General features: G+C 38.2%; 1 protein-coding gene across 2 annotated transcripts; it reads left to right on the top strand.

Moving 5' to 3' along the window:
- The first annotated feature begins 152 nt into the window (after positions 1 to 152).
- Positions 153 to 23019, top strand: LOC148160119 (anoctamin-1-like). Of its 2 annotated transcripts, none has more exons than XM_088004069.1 (3): positions 153 to 326; positions 9660 to 9814; positions 21931 to 23019. In XM_088004069.1, the coding sequence occupies exons 2-3, from the start codon at positions 9722 to 9724 to the stop codon at positions 22348 to 22350; spliced, it is 513 nt and encodes a 170-aa protein (XP_087860195.1). In that variant the 5' UTR covers positions 153 to 326; positions 9660 to 9721; the 3' UTR covers positions 22351 to 23019. The 2 variants fall into 2 exon arrangements, with proteins under 2 accessions (XP_087860195.1, XP_087860194.1); XM_088004068.1 differs by lacking the exon at positions 153 to 326 and adding an exon at positions 1972 to 2761.
- The last annotated feature ends 4365 nt before the right edge of the window (positions 23020 to 27384 follow it).

The raw sequence follows: 27384 nt of genomic DNA, 5'->3' as shown, positions 1-27384 counted from the left end.
GATAATTCCCATTTTCCAAAAGGAAAACACTAACTGCTGCCACACCAATAATCCTTTACGAACTGGTTTGGGTTTATAAAATGATTTTTCCTGGCTTCCGGTCATCCAGCAACCCCGGCCCTGTACCCCATCTTCTAACATAATCACATGACATAACCCCCCTAACGACCTGACGAATACATGGGCAGGCGAGTGGGCGGAGTCTTTCCTGTGGATACCAGAAGTGTTTCCTCCTCCACCTTGTCTGTGAACAGGTGAGCACAGGTGAGAGGGGGAGTCCTGCGTTCACCTTCAACAAAGAGCTTCAGCGCACTCGAGGACTGAAGGTAAATATCTGGAGCTTCTTTTTTCCCCTCTCTCTCTTTATCTTTTACCTTCTTATTGTATTTTAGATAATCGTGTCAGCTGGCCAGACTCCTTACTTTATCCTGCTAGTTAATTATTTTTTGAACCATTTTTTGGATTATCTGTGCTGCGCACTGATTGCGTCACGCATGCCGCTATGTCACCTTGTAAATGAAGCGACTGTACATGCTGGTGGCTTTGCGGGACGCGGTCACTGAGCTGAGCAGGTGTTGAAGCTTTGGATCCACCATCATCCGAGCTCTGCCGCGCTCTGAGCGCCGGTGGGCGGCCCCTGCTGGCGCACCACAGCTACAACTCAAGCTGCCTTTATGCGCAATAGGAAACCAGGCTTACGACCCCAGTCTTCAATAGACTGCCTCTCCTCTCACAGTTCGCTAGTGCGTCTTGTTTCCTTTTCATATGACTGGATAAGGTTTTTAGGAAAGAACGTTCTGTCTATGAGAGAGAGAGAGAGAGAGAGAGAGAGAGAGAGAGAGAGAGAGAGAGAGAGAGAGAGAATCCAAGCCAGTCCTCTGTTTAACTATGATTACTGGTAAATTTGAAGAATTGAACATGATAAACAGGGATGCTGTGAAACAATAATTTTTATAGCAGCTCAGAAATTCTTCTTTCAACTCTCTTCACTTCATAGAGTGACATCTGGTTTGTACCAGTGAGAGGATTCTACAATACAGAACATGATGTCCATCGATTTCCTGTCCCCATGTAATCCTGTCCCAGAGTCGGGGTATTTTAACCAGCAGGGGATTGGTTGCTCCTTAGTTTACATAATCAGACCAGTTGCAGGCAACTGTGGCTCAATAGGAAGAGTTACTACTGGAATCGTAAAGTTGAGGGTTGATTCCGGCTTCCTTCCAACACATCAGTGTGTCCAACACTCAGAGTAAAACATTCTGTAATTACTCCTCAGAGGAATTTGAAGTTTCCATTTAAACTCAAATGCTTAGAAAATGTCTTCAGGCTGAGAGGAATCCACAACTTCTAATTATTCAACTTACATTGAATAATGATAAGTTGAATAATTACAATTACAACCAATGGACTGTAGCCCAGATTTGCATTGTCTTATTTTACTGAAGCTCTGCTTTGTGTCTGACGGCACTCACAATAAAACAGGAGACAGAGACTTAGGTGATTCAGTCATTATTTTTTTTACATTTGAGTTTGTGGAGGTTGCTAGTGTGACTGGTTACTGCTGCTCCCAGCATCAGGGGTTGAGTATGGGTTTTATCAAAAAACTATCATGGCATGTTGAGTCATGTTGAGTATATTAAACTACTTACAATATCACCCCAACCACTCCAACATTATATTTAATTTTTTAATAACAGGAGGAAGCCTGTTGTTTTCTATCAGTTGGAAGTTATTAAATGAAATAAAAACAGTGAGAAGTTCAAGTCTTCCTGAATCTTATCACAGGGCTGTTCAAGTTTCTCATTGTGAGGAACTTGAACAACCAACAGATTCACACCAAATGCTGTGAAACTGTTTGGATCTGTGTTCTGATGCTGTGTTGGGCTGACCGGGATATTAAATGATCTTTGAACTGAACATATTTTAAGTGTTTTGAGATTATGTTTTGTTGTGACCCAATGCTAGCTTAATGAAGTAAATCTGAATGAATTTTAAATGCATGTTTAATTCTAATAGAAGCTAGCAGATTTAGTGATGGAGAGTTATTTATTGCTCAATGAAAGTGTTCCTTTATGCTGCCTAGTGCTCTCTGCTTCTTTATTTGACATGAATTTATTTTTAAATTATTAACTCAGGATATGGAGAGTGACATTCACCGCTCTTGGGAGACATTAGCTGACGTGTGAACAGTTTCTGAGACGTTGGAAGCCTCTCAGCTCCGTCGTTCTTCTTTTCTCCCTTGGGAATTGAATGCAACACGTTTCTAGAGCGTTTCGGCACGATTTTCGCGGCGCTTCCCAGCGCAGTGTCAGTGCGCAGTAAATGTTGATTTAAAGAACAGCGTCCTTCCATGCGGTTAGGAGGCGTGTTGGCCCGTAATGCCCGCATCCTGACAGATAATGGCATCCGGGCGCGTTTTCCTGAGCCGCGCATCATTCCCAGTGACCGTCTCCTGGAGATATGCAGCCTGCTGTGTTTAGATGCTGCCTCTCTGTCATTAATTGGAGCTTGTGGTGAAATCAAGCAGCAACTGGTTCTTCGGTTGTCTCCCCTCCGAGCTCCCGAAGAGATGGGAAGCTTTCCGTGCAGCCTCTCCACGCTGCAGCGCTGACGGCTGTGAGTGGATGCTGCTGCAGAGAGCCGGAGCTCCACTGATCTGTTGGGGAGTCTTCTCTCCAGCCAGTCCTCTTAATCCCAATGGAGCAGCAAGAGGAACAAGAAGTTGGGGGCTTGTCCCACCGTGGCAGCAGCCAGGATCTTGGTAAGATGATTTCCCTTCATTTGCCGAGAGAAAAAAAAAATCAGGCGCATGTTTCTGACCTTAAAGTCCATTCCTCTGATTCTAGACAAAGCTTAAGCTTTTTGTATCAGAGCAGCCATGAGATCAAATTGTTCATGTTTTTACAAGATGTTGCTCATTTCTTCTATTGAGTATTAATAACATTCAGTTAATGTTTCTGCTGCAAAACTGCCCAACTACCATCGCATTCTAATGGCTTGTCTAGTCACGGTTTGGTCTAAATCCTGTGGTTTGTCTGCTGGAACCGGGGGTGAAAGTAAGCCAGTCCGGTCAGATAATGTCTGCTTACTCTCAGCTGTTCTGGGAACACCTGGGGATTCCCCTGGAGGAGCTGGAACAAGTGGCTGGGAAGAGGGAAGTCTGGGCCTCCCAGCTGAGGCTGATACCCCACCACTCAACCCCGGATATGTGGAAGAAAATGGATGGATGGTTTGCACTTTGCTTTTAGAGATATAGAGAGAGTATTTAACGAGTTACTGACAATTTTTGTCATTGTACCAGAAAGAATCTATAACTCCTTCCACCCCTCCCTGGACCTGAATTCAGTTCAGTTCAGCTGCAGGTCTTAGTCCTGAAGGGAAACAGTAGTAAGAACTCTCATTATCCACCTTTCTTCAGAATTATTCTTCATGTTTGGAGCGAATACATGGCTTTGAATGACAGGCCACATATTTTCATGAGTAAATAACATTATTACCTCGTCATGCAGACCAGACCCCCATTAGAGAAGTTGAAGTGATTTGATGCAGGCAGGTTTTTCCACTTTGCCTCCTGTTTAGTCTGATTTTATTTTTTCACACCTGCTGCTGTGCAGTTTACATAGACCCAATAAAAATACACCCACATTTTCCTCACTGTCTAATGTTAAATCAATTATTTTGTTTTAAGTCATTTAGAATCATCAAAATTGTTTCTATTTGATAAATTCCACAATAATGACAATATGTCAGAATAAGTTATTAACGTCATAAGTTTATATCCAGAATGATTCTTGTCTCTTCCAAAAAAGAGCCCAGATGATGATGATGGTAATGCTTTGGGAACTTCTGACGGGTTCTGGTCTGAAAATTGAAACTTTGGAACTCAATCGCAGGACAAAAGCCAAAGATCTTGTGAAGATGCTGCCGAAGCTGTTAGGACAGTGAAACATGTTCTTACTGACAGACTGTTGGCCTAGGAAACAATATGCTAACTGTGAAATGTGGCAGCATCATGCTTTGGGACTGTTTTGCAGCTGCAGGAACTGGTCCACTTCATAAAATAGATCATGAGGAAGGAATATTATGTAGAAATATTGAGGTAACATCTAAAGACATCAGTCAGGAAGTTGATGCTCAGGTCCAAATGAGTCCAGATGAACTATGACCCTCTTCAGGATAACGATGTCAATGTTTTGTTGTGGTCGTCACAAAGCCCTAAGATCAGGCCTAGAGAGAATTTGTGTGTGTCTGGGAGAAAACCCAGAAGAGCTGACCCAAGTCCTCCTGTTCAAAGGCATTCCTATAGTAAATAAATCTGACATACACTCATAGCATTGTTGTGTCTTTTACAAATAGAAATCATTTTGGTGATTCTAATTGACCTGGAGCCAGAGAAGTTTGTTCTGATTTAACTTCCGACAGTGAGGAGATGAAGGAGGATGTGTGTTTTTTTTCTGCGCATGTAAACTTCTGGTTTCACTATGAGCTCTGTGGGCTCCGTCTCAGGCAGCTGTCTGGATGATGCTGGGATGTGAAAGTAACTTTGGTATATTGCAAAGCAGAAACGCCCCCTGTGGTCAGAGTTTGGTCCTACAGATACCCTCTTCCCATTTCCACCAGCCCACAGCGATCCCTCTGTGCTTTCTGTCTAGTCCTGTGTGCTTTCTGTCCAGTCTCCTCCATCCCAACTCTTACTGTGTTCCTGACCATTGCAGAAATCTCTGCAGTATGATGTCTTCATGGCAGAGACAGTTAGCAGGCAGAGCACTGGTTGTATTTACTTATCAAAGCAACAAGGAAAGAACAGATTTGTCTTTTACATTTGTTTTTTTTTTGTTTTTGTTTTTTTTAACCCTATACTGATCAGGACCTGTATCGTCAAAATACCTGCTTATTGTAGTTCAGGTGTGTTGTCTGATGGCTTGACCATGATAGCTGCTGACTTCTCATTCTTCCTGTTGTGAGTGAACATAAAATGCAAACTATGAATCTGCCATGATGTCTGGGAGATAACATGAAACCAATAACATTTTGTTGCTTTGGATGATGATAGAGATGGAAGGAAGTTTGACTGACGCAGACTGCACGGAATGTTGAAATGCATCTGTGTAACATGTTGAAATGCTATACAAAGGTACATTTTGCTTGAAAAATCAAATGTATTATCATTATGTCTGAATATTCTGGCAATAATTTCCTTTTCTTAGATTAAAGAGTCAAAAATCATCCAGACTGTAATTTGTGGTTTGATTGTACATAAAAATTTTACCTGCATACTGAATTTGCGCATACAACCCCAAATCATATTTCCATATAACACTTTATTTCGTTTTATTGAAATAAAGTGTTTTATCTGAAATAATGTCAAACTGGTGGCATGGTTTTCCTGTTTTATCCACAGTTTTAACTCCACACTGTTTTTTATGTTTAAGCAGTCATGAGGTGCAGTGGTGAAACCTGAAACTGCTGCTGTTTATTGAGCAGGTTGTTGCTAGGTAACCAAAGAGCGAGTGATTTCCTTATTGCCTTTCTTAGCTGGTTGCTAGAGGTTGAGCCTTTCCTCTGCCTACATCGCCCACAATGCTGTGAGATTCTGGATCGGAATTCAGTGAAATTATTTAAAATTCTACCAGATGTATTATCTATTGATATTCATGATATGTCTGTTGCGATACATTGTTGTAGATTTATTGTCCATCCCTAATAGAAACACAGCAGCTTATTTATCTGTTAGACCAGTTCATTTATAATCTGGTAAAATGTACAGAAAGTTAATCAAATATTACATAAGAACGATTCAACCTGAAAAAACCAAAGAGATCTGTTGTGGTATTACTGATGTGGAAAATGACATATAAAGGCTGCTTCAGTAAACATGAACAAACTTGCCATGTAACATCAAGCCCGTCTTCTCAGGAATTTGGATCAGATTAAGTCTTTGTCATGGTTGCTGCACAGATTCTATCAGGCAGAATCCTGTCTGAGCAAGTGACACAGGACACATCAAGGGATATTAGCTTAAAAAATATTGTAACCCTAAACAGAGCTGTAAAGAACATATACTTAAAAATAATATATCTTTCTGCTCCTTTATTTCCACTTTTAGTATCTACTTAGTATTTTATTGTCATTAAATAGTAGCTGCCTTAAACAAAAAACCTCCAAAGTGGTCAGTGTAAAATATCTCACTTGCTCATATCTCAAAGCAAAAACTTTGCTAACTTGGAACGTTTCTTCCGACAAAGGGAGAATATTTCAGGTGCAGCAGCAGAAAACTATTCCAACTCCAGTGAATGTTAGTCTACTTGACATGATACGAACATGCAGCTGCTTGCAACACAGCAGCATCACACAACCAATATTCAAATTTAGTTCAAAAGTACTTTATTCCAAAGGGAAATTAAATATTGTTGAAATTCATATCATTCACATATCTTCGGAGTCCCTGTGGATGGTGATGTTGTGAAAAGGAAGGATCTCCAGTAGCAGTCAGTATAGCAACAAAACGAAAAGGCCTCTAACTGAAGACTGTTGTTGTATGTTGACATGCTGACAGACATTGGAGTCTGGGATATGATCCTTGATTATCATGATGGAGGGAAGAGTTGCTGTGAAGACTTCCTCTGTCTCTCTCTCTGGTCCTCCTCTGTTTCCAAGAAGCCTCAAATTCAACTCTTCTGGAATTTGGGGTCCAAAGTTCAGGTTTAATTTAAGCTTTAGAGATGATGATTAGCTGCTCCCAGTTGTAAAAACGATACACTGTTGCTATATTTACACATCAAATGTTTTGCTTTGCATTTTTTACTCAGAAAGTAAAAAAGTGAAAACAAAAGTCCTTCAGGAGGAAATACTGTCGAGTCGACACATGCAGCACCTTAAACGAAAAAATTATAAACCAAAGAACAAATGCTTCATAATTTCAGGATCCTCTATCCTTTCTGATTAAATTGAATTGAATTTGTTCACAACCATAGAAATTAAAATGTATATCGCGCCAATTCACAATAAATCTCGTCTCAAGGTACTTTACAAAAAAGAAAATTCAAGCTAGCGGTTCTTTTTATGTTTGTGGGTCAGTAGGTGCTGGAGTTTGAACAATAAACCCTTCAGCACTTAATTTATGTTTTACTTTGGAAAAGCAAACCTCAGTGGTGGGAATAGACGCCTTGCTCCATTTTTCCTACTGGGAATATCCTTTTCGATCTGAAAAGGATGTTCACCTTGTTTAGTTGCATCAGGTGGTGTAAGACCTTCTGCTTCTGAAGAGGTCTCATGGGGTCAGATATTTATTTGGAAAAAATGACAGTTACGGAGCGTCGAATGGTGCAAAGATGAGAGCAGTGCCCTGTATACAGAGGCTACAGACCTCGATAAGGCTGTCCTATCTAATAAAGGCCACTAGTGCCAAAAAATTCTAAAACAAGAAAAACATTGTTATAGGCTTCCTTAACTATTGTTAAGTGCTCTTGTATAACTGAAAACAACCGAACAAGTTAAAATATGACTAATAAACTTAATTAGCATTGGAGATTCAATCATTTTATGTGCATCTTTGTCGAAGTGACAAGACTTATTTCCAGTTTTTTAGTCCCTATGTGTTTTATGCTGTCTGTCCTGTAAGTAAACACAATGATGGGCATCAGTGGTGGAAATTCTCTTCTGGCTACTCTGCTTTCCTGTCTTTCTCCAATATCTGCATGATGGTTGGATTGATTGGTTGTAGTATTGAGTGTGACCTGCCTGTGACCTGTGGTGAACTGGAGATCCTATAAGACTCTTCCACATCTTTTTGCCTAATAGACCTGCTGAAGGACCTTCAGTGTAGAGAGTACAGGAAGATGGAGAGACTGCAGGCTTTGGGATGGAGTCGCAGCTCACTACTATCAACTGGTGCATGGTATTGGGATGTTCTTGAGCATATGACAGTTATAGTTGTACATAATTTATTTTATTGATAGAGATGAATAAATTAGGTTTTTCACTCTTATCACTCATATTCCATTTTTTAATATGTTGGCTATTAGATACCCAACAGCTTTTGGCTTATTGACTCTTTAAATTGTTGCATAGCTTTAACAAAAAAAAAAAGAGAACGTTGGCATCAGCCCTTTATGAGCAGCTTCTTTATTCTCAGGTTCCCCCTTGAAAAACATTGCATTTTTACTGAAGTTGAGCCTGAAAATTTGTAAAATACTAACAATAGTAATAATAATTAGGATGTCTGTTTCAATGCACAAATAATGTAAAAATGCCAGTGGCTCCCAAAACTGAGTCAGATATCTTCTTTTTACTGCAGGGATTTTTTCCATGAAACATTATGTCCATCATGTTGGGGCAGGAGCATCAGAGCCGGTGGCTTTAAGAAGCAGCTGATGGGGAAGCTGGTTCTGTTTGAAACTGCCTCTGATACCTTCATTGACTCTGGAAGAAACTTAACTAGTTTCTTCCCTTAGGAAGAAAAAGAATTTGGCATTAAATTGAATTGAATTTACATTTATTTAGTACATGATTGAGCACAACTTTAGGTCTTAATAACCACAGTCAAGAATCATCACCAGGGATAAAAAAACACAAGAATGCCCAGAGTTATTGTAGATGGTGATGGCTGTGTGACGGTCTGTTTTACAGCAAGTTTGAAGAATTAATTTGTTCAGAATTTTAGGTTAATTGAATACTCTAAATTGGTATTAGAGTGTATTACCACAGTCATGTCCGACTGTCGTAACATCATCTGTCGGACAGATGATTTTAGCAAATAATGTGGAAATTTCCTAATGCTTCCGCACATCTGAGTCTTCCAAATGTAAAGGTATGGAATCGTTTCCAGAATTTAACCCAGGTTGTGGTCTGGAATAAACAGCTTCTGAGAGTCAGCTGTAGGAAATACTCTGATTTAATGGGGGGTTGTGAATCTTCTTGAGACAGTGTAGTTAATCTAATCCAAGCTTTTAATGCCATCTGTTCAGACATGCATTGAGAGCATGAACTACTAAAGCATGGAATTATTAGGATAGCCACAACCTAGCCAATGAGCACAACTTATTTTCAAACCATAAACCTCTACAGATTTGCTGTGATATCTGATGTAAAACATTTGATCTATTAAATTCAGCAGTGTTGGGATTAGACTTTATCAGTGAGGAGATGCAAGGTTAGGTTGAAATCTGGATGATTTGAAGCTGAGACAACACCCCAAACTTATTAGTCTGTTCATCAAACCATTCTTAAAGCCTCTTTATTGTGTGGCAGCGATCATTATCCTGCTGAAAGAAGACACTGATGGTTGCAGGGATTTAAGGAGTGCAAAGAGTCAGCAGCAACCTTCAGCTGGATAGCTTTGGATATGCTGCTATAAGCTATTAGCTGTTAGCTACAACACCACCAATTGGCCCAGCATACCTACTACTCCTTTGTCTGTGGTTTTGCAAAACCACATTACACACCATTTTTCTACTATTTATCCTTGTACACCATGCTGATTTACAAATCAAGACTTCTTTTGCTGAAAATGTGTAAAATATCATATTCATGTCACATTTTGGTTTGTGGAGGACTTCTTCAGTTTTAAACTGAGAACAGGAAGCTATGATTTGATTTATTGTCTTCTGCACTTCCACAATTTTTATCATTTCTAAATTCATTGTTTGTTCTTCTGTTAGGTTCTCCACCCATCTCCTCTTTTGAGCCTGGAGAAAGCTCTCAGCAGGAGGAAGGTACAGTGATGAGGAGGAGTGAGAACTACCTACCAGTTCCTGGTGAGGACAAAAACCTGGATGGAGACTTCAATGGGAAGACCAGGAATGATGAGTCCATGGTAAGACTCTTCTGGAATCCTGTAGGCCAGGAGTTTAACTCTGGAAGGTTTCAGACTCATCTAGAAGGTCCATGTGGTTTAACACCGTACCAGGTTAGGACTGCGTCTTGTGTTGGACTGTAGATGTAAAGTTCTGGTAAACAGAATTGTCTGCGGGGCTTGATAGGCTTAGAGGGTGTGAGATAATTAGAATGAAAACGGATTTAATGATGATTCATGTCAAAGTCATTCGACATGCATCGCTGTGCATAAAACACTGCTACAGATTAGTTTCTTTAATATTTAATTTTTCCTGCCCTGTATATTGATACAAAATCTGTCTGTGGTACAATCTGCTTTGCACATTAATGCCAGGATGAAACTAAACTTGACCTCAGTGTTTAAGACACCTTTAGGATTTTTCTGTAGTTTACTGTTAATTGTACTCACTGGTGGAAACTAAGAATTATGTAGCTGAGAATTCTCTGGTTCCAGGCTCAAAGGGAAAGCCTGTTTCTAGCTGTAAACCTGCTCAACCAAAATAAAGGCATCTTTCTTTTCAGCTTGTTGGGTGTGACATTTAAATGTTAGACATGAGTATTTTTGATCCTGAAAAAAGAGGCTTACTGTACCAGATAAAATGGCACATCTGTCACTGAGACTTTTGGATTATCTAATGTGATATGGTCACATTTGCAGCAGTTGTTTTAAAATTATATCATTATTGTATGTTTTGATGAATTAACTGTTGTAAAGTGTGGTAGATTGTACCTCATCATAAAGTCTCCACATATCAATAGTGACAAATAGACCATTGTTCTCCCACTATTCATATATTAAATATATGAATCTGGAAGGTTCATATATTTCAGAATAAATATCTCCCACTATTCATATATCAAATATATGAATAGTGGGAGACATTTATTCAATATCTCCCACTATTCATATATTGAATAGTGGGAGAACAAGAAATGTATTAGTTATTGTATTCTTGGTAGAGGAATGTAATCCAAATTGCAAATATTCAACTAGCCCTCACATTTCAAGCTAAAATATACCACAATAAGAACTACTGTAATGATATGTAGCTTCCTCTTTGTAATAGAGGCTAACTTTTATCATTTCTTCTTTTTCTGTAAGCATCAGGCTCCTGAAATGGTGTCATTTTCTGAGCCCCATAAAAAACTACAAGAGATGTAAAATTCTAAACATAAAGTAACATTTTTAAAACTGCAAGGAGCTTTGAGGATCCATTGATTTAGCCATTGATCACCCGATGTCAAAAAGTAGTCCCATTCTGTCAAACTAAATCTGAGCTGGTTTGATATCAGATGATCTTAATGTACGCAAAGACCAAGACAGAAGTTTCTGATGGTTAATGTTTCTAACATTTGAAATTTCTATCAAGGTAATCTCAGTGCTTTGCAGGGGTTTGGTGTAAAGCAGATTTGTTTAATCAAACAGGAGTACAATTACTGAATTTATTAAATGGTCTTTACTAAAATTGCTAGATTAGTTTTAGTCCTTATTATTGACACCTTAGGCTTCTCTGTGGTTTGGCATCAACAGTTTTATGGAAAATGATCTGAGCAAAGAAAATATTTATCATCTACAACATGTGAGGTGGAACACAATGGAAGAGCATTAGTCGGTAGGAGAAAAGAAAATTCAGATTTTAATCTCGGAATACTTTTTTTTTGTCTTTTTGTGGCCCTAATCTTTTTTCATTCAGTATATCCAACATTTTTTATGTCAAAAATACACAATTCATTGGATAAAAATAAAATGAATACATTAGCATTTCTAAAGGCACTGGAGAAATAAACAAACCCCCCAAACTGGCATCACATACTGTTTATTTACTCGGTATTTATACATTCAGAATGTCAGAATTACATAAACAGACTCAGTGTCAAGACATCATTTGTATAAAGTTGGTGTGTGTTTACAGAAGCCTTTGAAACTTGTAAAATTCTTATGAATTATTTATTCAGTCTGCTGCAGCAAGAGGGGGACAATGGCTAACAGCAGCTATGATTATAGTATGATATGATATGAAATGATGGTGATGATGATGCTGCTCTGTGTTGAAAACCCCGATGTCTGAGTGATGCGCATATCAGGACAGAGGGAGCTGGAGGAGAATATCAGGAATTTTAAAACACAAACACACACAGCTTTGACAAGTATAATCACCAGCCTCTTTATTAGGTACATTTTGTTGCTAGTACTACTTGGAACAACCTTTGCCTTCAGCAGAGCCTTCATTTTGGGTTTTAAATTTAAAATGAATTTGACTCTGATATCCCCCTAGGAGAGGGATATCAGAGATCTTGAATATCTCTGATATTATCAGAGATCTTGAATATCTCTGATATTATCAGAGATCTTGAATATCTCTATTATCAGAGATCTTGAATATCTCTATTATCAGAGATCTTGAATATCTCTATTATCAGAGATCTTGAATATCTCTATTATCAGAGATCTTGAATATCTCTATTATCAGAGATCTTGAATATCTCTGATATCAGAGATCTTGAATATCTCTGATATCAGAGATCTTGAATATCTCTGATATCAGAGATCTTGAATATCTCTGATATCAGAGATCTTGAATATCTCTGATATCAGAGATCTTGAATATCTCTGATATCAGAGATCTTGAATATCTCTGATATCAGAGATCTTGAATATCTCTGATATCAGAGATCTTGAATATCTCTGATATCAGAGATCTTGAATATCTCTGATATCAGAGATCTTGAATATCTCTGATATCAGAGATCTTGAATATCTCTGATATCAGAGATCTTGAATATCTCTGATATCAGAGATCTTGAATATCTCTATTATCAGAGATCTTGAATATCTCTATTATCAGAGATCTTGAATATCTCTATTATCAGAGATCTTGAATATCTCTATTATCAGAGATCTTGAATATCTCTATTATCAGAGATCTTGAATATCTCTATTATCAGAGATCTTGAATATCTCTATTATCAGAGATCTTGAATATCTCTATTATCAGAGATCTTGAATATCTCTATTATCAGAGATCTTGAATATCTCTATTATCAGAGATCTTGAATATCTCTATTAGAGATCTTGAATATCTCTATTATCAGAGATCTTGAATATTTATTCAATATCTCCTAGTTAAACTTACAGAAAGACATTTGTCCTGCTTCACATGTAGCATTTCGTTTGGGTGTTATTTTTAAGGATTATTGTTTTAGGTGTGCTCTGCAACGTGTTCATCTCTTTTCACATGAAGGTGTTTTTGCCATCTTGCTGAATTGAGATAGAAATTTTAGGCCAATGATTCAATAATTGTGCTACCATAGATCTCTAGTACTTTGTAGTATCCGAACTCTTCAGTGTTTGGACTGCATCTAATCATACACACACTCGAGGTAATGCATCAAATTAATTATCAAATTAATTTCTGTACAGAAAGCAGGTGGGTTCAATGGGAAACCAGAACACACTTGTGATGATAAAAACTTGGGTCATTACTGGCCATTATTTAGAGAACATGTGTTCTCTAAATGTGCTCAGAGCAACATGTTCTGTTAGAACTGATACACACACTCGGGTCCTGTTAACATGCTTCATACGTGGGCAGCTGTGAGTCTACAAACGCATCCCATTAGCTGTTTGTTTTGACTTATGTTTGGCAGACGTATTGACAGTGTCACTGAGCTGGATGCATACATCGGCTCCTTGTGAAAATGTTTTGATTTCATATGCATACCATGACAGCTGCAGCTTCCATTATTTCAGAGAGGCTGTGAAATGCAGCAGGGAGCCGGAAACTGCTGAGCTGATCGTGGCTCAGAAGCATTTGTTTGTGTGTGTTGTTCATATATGTGGGGGCGGTTGTGTGTGTGTGTGGAAGCCCGAAGGATAGGAGAGGCTCATTTCCCAACAGCTCGGTGAGAAAGACTCTCCTATTGGTGTGTGTTGCATACACCACAAGATCCTCATCTGCCCTGTGAGAAGTGGCCTGTGACCTTCGCAGCTATGTCTGCTTCCTGTTTAGAAAGGGCTGAATATGCGTGTGAATCTGTGTACATCATGCAAATGCAGGGACATACACACAAGGTTCCCATTGGGTAATAATGGTAATTACAAAAACACAGCAGTGCAGGAAGTTTGGGTCTCAAAGAAGTATTTTTTTTTCCGGTCATCATAATATCTGCTCTTTCAGTGCTGGTTTAGATTTTTTTGCGGATCCTCCACCTGAGTTCCTCAGCCTCAGCATACTGACTCACCTGTGGAGGACTTCTAATGAAAACCCATCATCACTTCACAGCAGGGAATCAGATACCGTTTCCCCTGTTTTACAGTGGGAGAACGGTATCTGATGGCCATATTTCACCCATCAGATACCATTCCCCCTGATTTACAGTGGGGGAACGGTATCTGATAGGTGATTGTAACATGGGGCAACGGTATCTAATGGGTGAAATATGGCCATCAGATACCGTTCCCCCACTTTAAAACAAGGGGAACGGTATCTGATGGGTGATTTTAACATAGGGGAAACGATATCTGATGGGTGAAATATGGTCATCAGATACCGTTCCCCCACTGTAAAACAAGGGGAACGGTATCTGATGGGTGATTTTCGGACATCAGATATATATATATATATATATATATATATATATATATATATATATATATATATATATATATATATATATATATATGTGTGTGTGTGACATCTATATGAGTGATTCTATAATTGGAGATACATTTGGCACTTCAAGAAATGACAAAACAAAAACAATTATTTCTTAAAAAGTTTTAGTCTATTGAAAAGGCATTAAACTTAAAAAAAAATCTGTAATTGCCAAACATTAGCTACATATTTTATAATTTTTTCTCAGAAAAAACGTATGTGTTGCGGTATGTTATGTCAACTCTGTTACGGAGAATATAGACAGTCAGTGAAAAAAACAATAAATTCTAGCAGACTAAAATATTTTTATTCCATTACACCAAGTGTCCTACTACCCCAATACTTTAAATTGAGATGTTTTACTCAAAAATACATTTTAAAAAAATCAAAATATACTCAACTTTCCAGTTATTCGCACAGGGGCAAACGTTTTTCATTAAAACTCATTGAAAACCATCATTCTTTCAGAAATAAAATTGGTCAGTAATACTAAATCACAGCAGAAGACAACCAACAATGTATATGGTGCGCTAGACAACAATTTTCCTTTCTTTTTGTGAACGTATGTCAAACATGTCAACTCTGTTACCTAACAGAGTTGGTGTTAGTAACATAATTGACAGGACCATAATAATTTAGAACTGAAAACTCTGTTACCATCAACTCTGTTACCCTATTTGGTAACGGAGTTGATGGTAACAGAATTGATCATTTCAAACATTTTTGTTAAAATCTCAACTTGTGAGTAGAAATGCTGAAAATACATGACACCAATAAGATAATGGTTTAAAAACCATTAAATAAACTTGTCTCTGATCAAAAATCTGTGGTATTTTTCTCATGATACTTTGGTAACAAGATTGATGTTGAAAACAATAATCCATGGTGATTGTGATTTTTAGACTAAAATATTTCCTAGAGAATGGCACATAGACTTCTCTGTGTTTGAGGTCTTATCAGTAAAAGTAAGTGACCTACCTTTATGCAGTTTATACAGCCGTAGAAGGCAATTTCACAGATTTACAGGGACAAAACCATATGGTAACAAAGTTAACAAAAAATTCTCAGACACATATTTTTTCAAAAATAAGGGTATTTTGAGTTAATTTAATGTGATGTTATTAAATTGACCATTTAGGTAGTTTTAAAAAAGATAGAAAAAACAAATTCACAAAAGAAAAATAATAAAACATAGGTTTTTGCATCATTTTTCAGATTAATAAAAAAGACAGTACCCAACTCAGACGACAAGAAGTCTTGGTTTTTCAGCTATATAAAACTATTTTAAATGTATTTACTTAAATGTTTTTACTTGTTAAATATTATGATCCATTAAAATGAGTAATAAATTACTAAAACATTTAAAAAATTGAAATATTTTAATATACCAGACCAAAATAATGACTATGGACATCAAATGTATCTGCAATTATAGAATCACTCGTATGCATTTATTATTATTATTATTACTACTACTACTATTAGTTTCTCGCAAAAACGTGAAGAAAATGCGACAACTTTTCCCAAACATGTTGTTTGAGCTTTCATGGTGTCCGTAGTTCCCTAGACAAACGCGCCGAACAAACGCGTGCTTGCTACACGCGTGCTTTCTCAGTGTTCATAACGCTCACGCTGCTGCGTATTTTGCCGCCTGGGCGGTGCGGAGCGGCAAGAAGACGCAGGGGGAACCGTATCTGATGGGGAAACGCGGATTGACGTAACACATGGCAGGACGAAATCAGAATAAAACTGGGAGAGGGGGCAAAAGGATCCCGTCACCAATCAAAGAAATAAGAATCTGCTTATAAGGTCGGCGAAAATTGGGAGAGGGGGCGAGACGCTACCGTCACCAATTAAAACGGAACGTCAAACGTAGGAAGGCTAACACCGTTAGCTAAGCTCCAACATGTGTACAAACACAGTGGTTATAAGCTGCGAGTTGGGAGACGAGGCGTTAACGCTGTCATCACCAGCAAACAGTACCTTAAACGAAGATCCGTCGCAGCCCTAGAAGGGCGATACACCGCAACTCCGGCCAACAGGCAGTCAGGCGTCCAACGATGGCGAAAAGATCCAGAAATCCAAAAGGCCGATGCCATAGAAAGCGAACCGCAAGCGAGAAGAAAAGATGAACAGAGCCTCGGATGACGTCATGCTATATAGCCTCTGATTGATCATCCGATATGTCACAGGTGTGACTTGATATTACTCGAACGGCGCATGCGCGAAGGGAACATGCAGCGCTTTCAGCACAGCTGCTACTTGTTGCTCAACAAGTTGTTGCTAGGTAACCATTGAGCAAGAGTTAACCCATTTAATCCCAAATTTTTCCCAGACATGAAAATATTAAAATCAGATGTCATTGATAGCCCTTTGAATTAATCAAGGGGAAATAATTGTAAAAATTGTGGAAATTATATGAAAAAGTGTGTTTTATGATCGGTCACAATTGTGACTGGTGGGATAATATGGTGTTCTTATACTAAGATGACCTAAAAGTGATTTTTCCAAATAGACATGATCATAATATGTAAACATTGTTTCTTTATTGGAATATATCTTGTCACAGCATTACTTTAGTGCAACATTTGCTCTGTAAAGTACAAATTTGACTATCTGTATATTCTAAACCAAGGTAAATTTGAGTGTTTGAGTGTTTATGCATAATTATATTGAACTTCAGTCAGTTGTAGTGTCATCACAGTAACATAGATCGTAAAGATAACATCTACAGTAGAGGCTTTCATTTATATTTCTGAAAATTATGAACATTTGTCACACTGTCATACGCAAGACTCAATAGACTTAGTCCATGGGTCTCCAACTCCAGGATTTGAGGGCCGGGGTCGTGTATCTTTTCCATCCGCCTCTACTTCAACACACCTGAATCAGGTGATTAGCAGGACTCTGGAGAACTGGACTGCATACTAATGAGGTGATCCATTTTATTCAGGTGTGTTGGACCAGGAACACACCTGAAAGTTGCAGGATACCGGACCCCAAGCCCTAGAATCAAAGGCCAGTTGTATGGCTCCTTCTCACCATTTGGTGACTTTGGTATTCTTCAATTTTGGGTTATTTCATCCCCTCCTTACTTTCCATGTTCTTTCTTGAATCACTCAATGTGCAATAAAGCCTTGAATTTCTCCAAGACATGGGTGGTGCAAAAGCAACATCTCTGGAAACGATTCTTGCATTGACTGAGCAGTAAGTGTCTTGGTCACATCTTGTCATAACTTGAAGAGAAGTGTCCATTTGAGATCTATTTCCATGACCTACCGGCCTTATGCCAAACCTTTGCATAAGATAAGCCACAACCCATGATGAGCAAATCGGTCGTTCCTCCTACAACACATTTGTAAAATAATATCTGAAAGGTAAATGGCCTGTACTTTGTATAGTTCTTTATCAAGTCCAAATGACCTGAAAATGCTTTTCACCACATTTAGTCATTCACCCATTCACACACACATTCACATACTGATGGCAGTAAGCTACTAGATTGTAGCTACAGCTTCCTTGGCATAGTTTGACAGAAGTAAGGCAGTAAGTAAGGGTCACTGGCACCAATGGCTCCTCTGACTACCACCGGCTGACATGACAGGTGAATTGTTCTCTTGATCAAGGTCACAACGACTGACACAAAGTGGGGGTTCTAGCAGGCAACCCACCAGGTACAAGACGAGATAAACTCCTTGGCTACCACCACCCTATTTACAAGTGTGCTTTTGAGATGGGCCACCACCACTTCTTGAACCTGACCATGACACTGTACCTTGAGGGATTTAGGTCTACACCTCTCATGTGCCCATTGATCTATTTGACATCAGTCTCTGTATAGTTATTTCTCATCTTTGTTTCCACCATGAAAATATTGCTGTTTTTCTAATGGATCAGCAGTTTCTCATCTTGTGTCGGAACCTCATTAGGATCCTCCTTATTTTTAAAGGGTACATCAGAGAGACGGTTATCCCTTCATCATAAACTTTTGCACATGGTAACAGAGTGCCACATGATTGGTGAAGGGTCAGATTATCCTCTTTTCCCATGAACTGATCATATGCATTCGAAATCAGGCATGGAAAATGGCCCATCTTCCCCATATAGTCCATGTCTAAGCCACCACTATCAAAATCAGTAAGGATTCCATTTTTCTCACAACTACATTGTTATATACTTTGTCTGGCCATTGTTAAGTCCAACAGATCAAGAACCACACTCAAAATTAATCTTAAAAAGGAAGAAGTTAGGAATTGGTATGTATTTAAATAAGTGCACCTAGATCAAAGGTATTATCCCACCGGTCACTATTGTGACCGTCAACATGTTTACACATCCTGCTCACACACCAAACTAATTTTTGTAAATGTAAAGGTGCATATCATAACTAGACACTTTAAAGATGATGTGCACCAAAAATCTTTGTATGTGTATTTAAACATACTTTACTAGCCTCTTCTTTGGGAGGTTTGTGGCAGTCTTCCTCTCGCCAAGGTGAAACCAGCTCTGGTCATGTGATAATTTACTCTAAACATGTGATACTGCATAAGTATTATCCAAACACTCTAAACTTTCAATGTCTGCTGAACATTAACTGAAAATTTAATCAGGAAGCTATTTAGAGTCCTTGAAAGTGAAAAAAATTTCTTGGTCACTATTGTGACCGGTGGGGTGAAATGATGCCACCCACCTTTCTTGGCTGATTGTGAGAGGCTGTGCGGCTAAAGCCTTCCTTCTGCCTACATTCCCCAGAATGCTGTGCCCTTCTGTATCAGAGTTCCTAAAGTTATCAACATTTTATCTGAGATACTGTCTGTTGTTTAAAATAATCATGATTATTTTATCATCCTAACTTATTTTTTTTACACAAGCAGAGCCCTAATATTAAACATGGCACAATTTCAAAATCATCTTTGATCATTTAGCTAGGCTAGATTTAGTTTGGCAACATCTTGTCAGGGCAAGTCACTGGACTTTGAGTTTAACTGCTGTGCTTCAGTTTCTAACCAAGTGACGCATCTATCAACACGAGATGAGGCGATGCTCAGTGTTAGGATCACAAGTCTACACATTTGGGAACGCTAAGAATCCCCCTTTTATTTTACATGAATGGAGTCGATGTTTAGAAATAAAATTGTTTTAAAGAATCTGGAGTCTGTATGATGATTCAGTTTAGTTTTAACAAGTCACTACATTGAAGTTCTCATGCTTGTTAACTTTTGGGTGGTCCTAATTCTGGAGAACTACTGAAAATGCTTCATTTTGTGTTGTTTTTGTAAAACAGTGTCATAAGGAACATGAGTGCATGAGCCTGTTCTGTTTGGATCATTTGAAATGTTTCAGATTTTGAAGCAGAGAAGATTAAATTCTGTTCTATCTCAACAAAATCTGAAGCAACCCTGAAGCGTCGTTTTGAAACACTCCAACACCAACTTCAGGATCACTGACGGCTATCGGCTGGCTGACTGTGGGATTCTCACAAATCTTGTTTCTCACTTTTTTTTTCTTTTTTTTTTTTACAGCGCAGCAAAGCAGGCATTAACATCAATGTAAGGGTTTTAAACTGCATAGTTGAAACAGGTATCCAAATAGAGTCACACTCCTTTGTACCTGGCACTCACTTACCAGGCAAAGTCACATTCTGACAGCAGCTGAAGAATGCTTTGCCAGACTCACTTCAGAGAGAAATGTCTCTAACCTGGAAACCCTTTATACCCATTAAGCTCTCAAACCCCAAAAACTGCTTTGGTGGAAATTTGTGTAAACCATCAGCTATCAAATTAATAACTGTAGAATACTTTATTTGGGTCTAGAATACCTTCGTATACAGAGAGGTTAGTGGTTAGCTTATGTACTACAAGGTTCACAGGGTAGCTTGTTGGCTCATTTTATAATCAAATGAGCCAACAAGCTACCTTGAATGTTTCCTACTGTAATTATTCTCATTTCATAGACATTGGAAACTGCTTGCAACAGTTTGCATTTGCGTTGCACATAACAGTTCACCAAAGCATCAAGCTAATTGATGATCTTATTTAATCAAAGCTTTTAATACTTGTAAGTTAATCCATGAATTTGATAAACAGGGTTTGTCTGCTAATTAACCTTATTTTATGGAGTGTGAACACTGATTTCTTTTAATAAAAAAACATAATGTTGATTTTTCAATAATTTTACGAGGGTTTTGTATCACCTTATTTAAATCTACTGTCATGAATTAACTTCTAAAAGTTAGTCTAAAATTTTTAATTTTGCATTAGGAGAATTTCTTTTTCTTTTTCCAAAAAGCATTCAGTTTTTAACAACCCGAGATGTTGCGCGTCGTTTCAGGTGATCCAGTGATGCATGTGTGATCTGAGCTGGAAACAGCTGAAACTTCCACTCACCCTGGAGCTCATCAACATCACACTGTACTTCTAAATCATGTTGCGTTTTCATTTGAAAGGAACTATACTGGTACTGAGATACCAGTCTGTTTAACCAGAGAACTCCAAATAACAACGTCTTTCATGTTTCCGACATAGAGAACATGCATGATTGTTCAGATGAAACGATAGACAAAGCAAAGCATGTCAAAATCAGTTTTACTTCCCTCCATTCCAAAAGATTCTTCCGCTTCTTCATAATTTAAGCTAAAACTGTTAAGGGAACTAGCACAAGAACATGTTTAAAACATATTATTCACAGGCCTTGCAGCCTTCCATTTGCTGAGCACTGTAGCGCATGTGAGAGAATATATTCTCTCACATGTGCTACAGTGCACATGTGTCAAGTCAAAATGTTCAATGGTAGCATGTATACATGCTACCATTGAACATTTTGACTTGTTGCAACTTTGTCACAACTGAACTTGGACAAAGATGGTGGATTCACAAACTGATTAGCTGGAAGTCATGTCCTTGTTTAGCAGTTCCACAGCAAATGGGGTGATGTTATAAAGAAAAAACATTATAGGCAATAGAGAATAAACAGAAAAATATAAAGAAAAAGATCAACTTTAATCTACGCAGCACCAGGAAAGAATACATTTATATTCCTTACACTCCTAGACACTTAAAGTATACAAAATATTTAAGAGCTTAAAAAGTGAATTTTGCATGATATGTCTTACTGGTATTTGCTAGAATTTTATTGAAACCTGAAATCATCTTGTGCAGTCTACATTAGCCGGGCAATTCAGATTTTGTTTAAAGGTTTTTTCCGAATGTCATCAGTTGCTGAATATGTAGCTGATTTAGAGAAGTTAGAAAAATTAGGAAGAAGGTATTATATGAATTTTGAGCAACTCTGTGCAGGGAAAATATCTTCCTATTTCATGTTTTGTGTGAGATCAAAATGAAGGTATGTTTGTGAGTCTGATGGCTGTTAACTTGCTTTGCTTTCTTGTTATTAAATAACACTTTTGCTGAACGTATCTCTGATACAACTGTCCTTTTTCCAGCCAATGAAAACTCTCTATGCGAGCGATGGCTCGCTCTTGCATCTGCCCCATGGTCCGTACTTCTCTGATGGACAGCGGCGTGTGGACTATGTTCTGACCTATGGCATCCAGAAGCCCAGTGCCGTCCGGCGCCAGTCATCCAAGCTGAGTGACAACGGCTTCTTCCATCGGCTTCGGCGCAGCCTGAGCTCCAGGAGCAGCCGAGCGCCACTGCAGCCCAAGGAAGACCCAGAGGTTGCAGCCACAGAACAACAGGCTAATTATCATGAGGATGACAAGCGCTTCAAGCGGGAGGAGTTTGAGCAAAACCTTCAGGAGATGGGACTGGAGCTAGAAAAGGACGAAGGGGTGAGAGTGGTTCAGCTTTTATGCAATGGGACACTTTTTTATGAATTTTTTTTTTTTTATGATTTTAGATGAAGTACTTGTTCCACTGGTAGATTTTTTTTCACCTATGAGAAAAATGTCTTGTCGTAAGTGAACAAATCTGCCAGTGGAACTAGAAGTTTTTTTTAAAATTTATATTAAAAAATTATTTACTTGAAACAAGTTCGTATATCTTGCTGAAAAGTTACTTTTATGTTAATTTTGTCTTATTTGATGTGTCCAAGAAGATTTGCTCTAGGAACTAGACAGAAATACTTGGTAAGATGTTGTTTTGCAGTGTAAGGAGGCCTGCTGCTGCCAGACAGACACTTTGATGAGTATAACGTAATGATAATTGTGTTTGCATTCCAATTTTCTTCAGTATAAATTGGCCGTCAGGACTGTTTTCATCATGGGCAACATATGCTCTATAGATCAGATTTATTACCTGCTGCTGCTTCCTCAGGATGTATTAAAGAATTTTCTACTACAAAAACATAGATGCTGTTAGCAGCTTTATGGAATTCTGAGTAAAAAAAAGTGTATTTCAGAATGACTCCAATTGATATTTCCAAGATTTTACAATGAGTCATTTGTTGCTGCAAAAAGTGTGTGTTGTCCTGTCAAGATTAATATGTCTTGTCACCACACTGTGGTCCTATTTTACGCAAGGGAATCAAAGACAAACTTGGACCTTCAACTATGTTAACAGTAATACCAAAATATTAGGAAACAAGTTTCCAAAAACAAACAGAAGAATTAGTAGCTGAACATCAGTAATGATTATCCTATGTGACGGAGGGGCCCGTCACGAGCCGGGACTTAATGAGTCCGTGTCAGCATGCGAGCACGCCCGCACACACATACACATAAACATACACAATCGCTAACTTACTTCTGTTGCAGCTTAAACTGACGCTGTTCATCGTGGGTGCACACGCACTGAGGTTCCCAAACTGTGGGGCGCGCCCCCTAGGGGGTGCGCCGTGCCATTGCAGGGGGGTGCGGAAAGCCATCTGGATGGAAAAAAAAACATGAATACTGTATGCGCTGGGTTTTTACCTTAGAATGGCCAACTCTCTGTTATTCCTCTGTCAATTTGATACAGTAGGGTCTTCCGCACTTCCCATATCTGTGTCCTCTGTCACTTTTATCAGTAGTTAAAACTGTTTAATCCGTTGTTAACATGTCGTAACCTGTTTTTCCGAGCCGCCTTTAAACGCAACATAAGCGCTACGATGCTCGCGCTTGGTTTACACCTGTGCGGCAGTGAAGGAGACCTGCTGCTGCTGTGCAGAGCTACGCAGGTGTGTTAGAATCAAGGCAACAAACCAGCAAAACGCAAAGAACTTTACACCTTTTTTCCCCCAAGCTAACAGACTGTTGAGTATAGCTGTTGGATACAGGTAATGTTAGCTAAAAGATGACTAGCTAGCTAATATCAATACAGCACCTTAAGCTTGTTAACAAGTAGCTTGTAGGCTACTGGTGTTGTCTATGTTCAGCTACAATTCATTTTGCCCCCAAAAAAGTTGATTTCTCCCCCCCCCCCCTTGTTTGTCTGGAGCCGGGGCTGAGTATAACAGGGAGAGCTCTAAGCCTCTAAGAATCCACACCGCTCGCACACATCGTTCAACCAGACAGCTATTTGTAAGCCATGGGGGGAGGGAGGTGCAGAAAAAGTTTGGAAACCACTGGGGGGGCCCAGTGGTTTCCACTGGTTCTGGTTCTCTGGTGTCAGAGAACCAGATCTCTGACACCAGAGCTGGGCTACTGCTAACTCAGTGGATATGCTAACCACTGAGTTAGCATATCCATCCTAACCTATTGTTTTCAGTTCCAAACATTTTCCCGGTTCTATTTTCAAGCAGGGTTGTTTCCGGTGTTGCGTCAATCCGCGTTTCCCCATCAGATGCGGTTCCTCATAGACATAACATAAGAATAGACGCCTCATGGACCGTTCTCACCTATGGGCTCTTTGCACCTACGGCATTGACGTCACATCTCCAGGAGCTAATGCGGCTCACTTGTTTCCGCTTTGAGTTACCATGACTGGTAGAAAAGACTAAGTCGTATTTCAGATGCAAAAAACGCAATACTATGAACGTTGTTGTCTTCCTAATATAATGGGCTTTTAAGTTTTCATTAATTTCCAAGCGATCCTGAATTAAGAAGATGGCTTGTAAATATTTGCCACTACCAGTTAAAGCTAACGCTGCACAACAGAAAGTTTGCAGCCTTCACTTCACTCCGGATCAGCCTAAAAATACCAGGGATACGGATGATAAATAAAGGAGCCTCCCTGAGTTATTTCCATGGAATCACTTCTGTATTCAGCCTGAAAGAGCGAGTGTATGGGAACGAGAGAGCAGACCAGAGCCAGACAGCCGAGCAACTGATCCGCCTGTGCACACTGCTGTAAACACTGTCCTATCTGAGCTCTTCACAAGAAATATGCAAAGGTAATAAAACGAAATAACACGGAGACATGAAGCAACACGGTCATATTTTTCTAAAAGCAGCAACTTTGAACCTGAACAATCAGCGGAACCAGATCTCTGACACCAGAGCTGGGCTACTGCTAAGCTATGAGGCTTGTTGAGTTTCGTCATGCTTCGGAAGTAAAAAGCCCGAACCGTAACCGAACCCCGTTAGTCTCTGACACTAACGACAATAAACACACATAATATACTAATGTTTTGGTAACACTTTATTTGACGGGTATTGAATAAGACCGTCATGACACCCACATAAACATGACATAACACCTGTCATGAACATCAATAAGTCTTCATGAATATTTATGACTGTTGTCATAATGCGTCGTTCGGTAAATTATGACACTTTTAATACAAAGTTGACATTATTCAAAATGTCTTCATTATGACAACTTGACATTAATCTAGACAAAATGTCTTCGTTATGACAACTTGTCATTAACCTCGCCAAAAATGTCGTCGTTATGACAACTTGTCATTAAGCTCGCCAAAATTGTCTTCGTTATGACTTGTCACCAAAAATGTCTTCGCTATGACAACTTGTCATTAACCTCACAAAAAATGTCTTCATTATGACAACTTGTCATTAACCAAGAAATCATGATCTAACATAATTTTGTCATAATAGTAGGCATAATGATTTAATTATGACACTAGCAAAAGCTTTAACAAAACAATGATTAATATTTCCACTCCCTGGAATAAAGCAAAACAAGTAGGAGAACCAGTAAAGATTTCAATAAGCTTTATTACACTGTCAAATGATTTAATAACAGACTCATTAACAATTTCTCTTATCTCAAGTAAAGTGGAACAAATAGCGACAGTTATGAAAATGACATTAAGTGTCATTACAGTGTCATTAATATTAACTTTTAGCCCAAGTAAAGTGATATAAGTAACAACAGTTATGACAAAGACATTAAGTGTCATTACAGTGTCATTAATATTAACTTTTACCTCCAAGTAAAGTGACATAAGTAACAACAGTTATGACAAAGTCATTAAGTGTCATTACAGTGTCATTAATATTAACTTTACCCCCAAGTAAAGTGACATAAGTAACAACAGTTATGACAAAGTCATTAAGTGTCATTAATATTAACTTTACCCCCAAGTAAAGTGACATAAGTAACAACAGTTATGACAAAGTCATTAAGTGTCATTAATATTAACTTTACCCCCAAGTAAAGTGACATAAGTAACAACAGTTATGACAAAGTCATTAAGTGTCATTAAGTGTCATTAATATTAACTTTACCCCCAAGTAAAGTGACATAAGTAACAACAGTTATGACAAAGTCATTAAGTGTCATTAATATTAACTTTACCCCCAAGTAAAGTGACATAAGTAACAACAGTTATGACAAAGTCATTAAGTGTCATTAAGTGTCATTAATATTAACTTTACCCCCAAGTAAAGTGACGTAAGTAACAACAGTTATGAAAATGACATTAAGTGTCATTACAGTGTCATTAATATTAACTTTACCCCCAAGTAAAGTGACATAAGTAACAACAGTTATGACAAAGTCATTAAGTGTCATTACAGTGTCATTAATATTAAATGTTTCTGCAAGTGAAACAATTAACAATTATGACGAAGTCATTAAGTGTCATTAATATTAACTTTTACCTCAAGTAAATGGAAACTAGTAGCAACAATTATAAAGCTGTAATTTAGTATTACAGTGTCAAATGTTATGCTAACAGAGTCATTGATATTAAGTTTTAACTCAAATGAAGTGAAACATACTGGACTACTTATAACTACCATCATAACTGTAGAACAAACCCATTGTACATTGGAATAAAACAAAAGATAATTTGTTCTAAGATAACAGAAGGTTTAACGTCTGGTCAGTATACTGTTACTCTGAAATACTGATTGAAAAACTAAAACAGAATTACTTATTCTTTAACTTAAGAAAATAGGTTCTTTCAACAGTAACATTTTTTGCTTCAGCCATCTCCGTTATATCCTTCCTGTAATGCTCTGAAAATAGGAGATCTTCTTCTTGTCTTCATTTCCAGGAAGCAGCTCTTTGAAGGTGTCCAGAAATGCTCAGAAATTACAGCTGTTCTTGCAATAGTTAATCATGGCGAAAGCCTTTTCATGAATTCAAACTTGGTGAATCTCTTCAGTGATGACTCAATTCATTGTGGTCACTTAAAAAAAGAACAAAAACAAAAAACAATGTCATCATATTCCAGCATTTATTTAAATACCATTCCAAAAATGTCCCTTGCTGCACATTGTCAGAATGGTAGACTGGCAGACAAATGCCTAGTTAACATGACTGGTTGTTATAAAGTGCAATACAACTATTTCTTAATACAAGTAGCATAATAACTGGAGCTGAACAAAATTATTCTGATCAAATATTTGTCTGGCAGAAGTTCAGACAGACTGCCACTGTTATTTAGAAAGCATCATTTAATGTAGTTTTAGGCAAATGACTGTATCTTTTTACTTAATGAGCATTCTAAATGAATTCTAACCAGATACTCTAACTTAGGGTTTTTTTGCAAGAAGCTTATAGATAAATAAATAAATAGATTTAACACCAGTTTTTAGTTGTCTAAAACA

This window comes from Poecilia mexicana, unplaced genomic scaffold (genome assembly GCF_051168715.1).
Source record: "Poecilia mexicana isolate PSO_F unplaced genomic scaffold, ASM5116871v1 scaffold_3, whole genome shotgun sequence".
In the NCBI taxonomy this organism is placed as follows: domain Eukaryota; kingdom Metazoa; phylum Chordata; class Actinopteri; order Cyprinodontiformes; family Poeciliidae; genus Poecilia; species Poecilia mexicana.
Note: the sequence above shows the minus strand (reverse complement) of the source record. Positions and strands in the feature narration are given on the sequence as shown.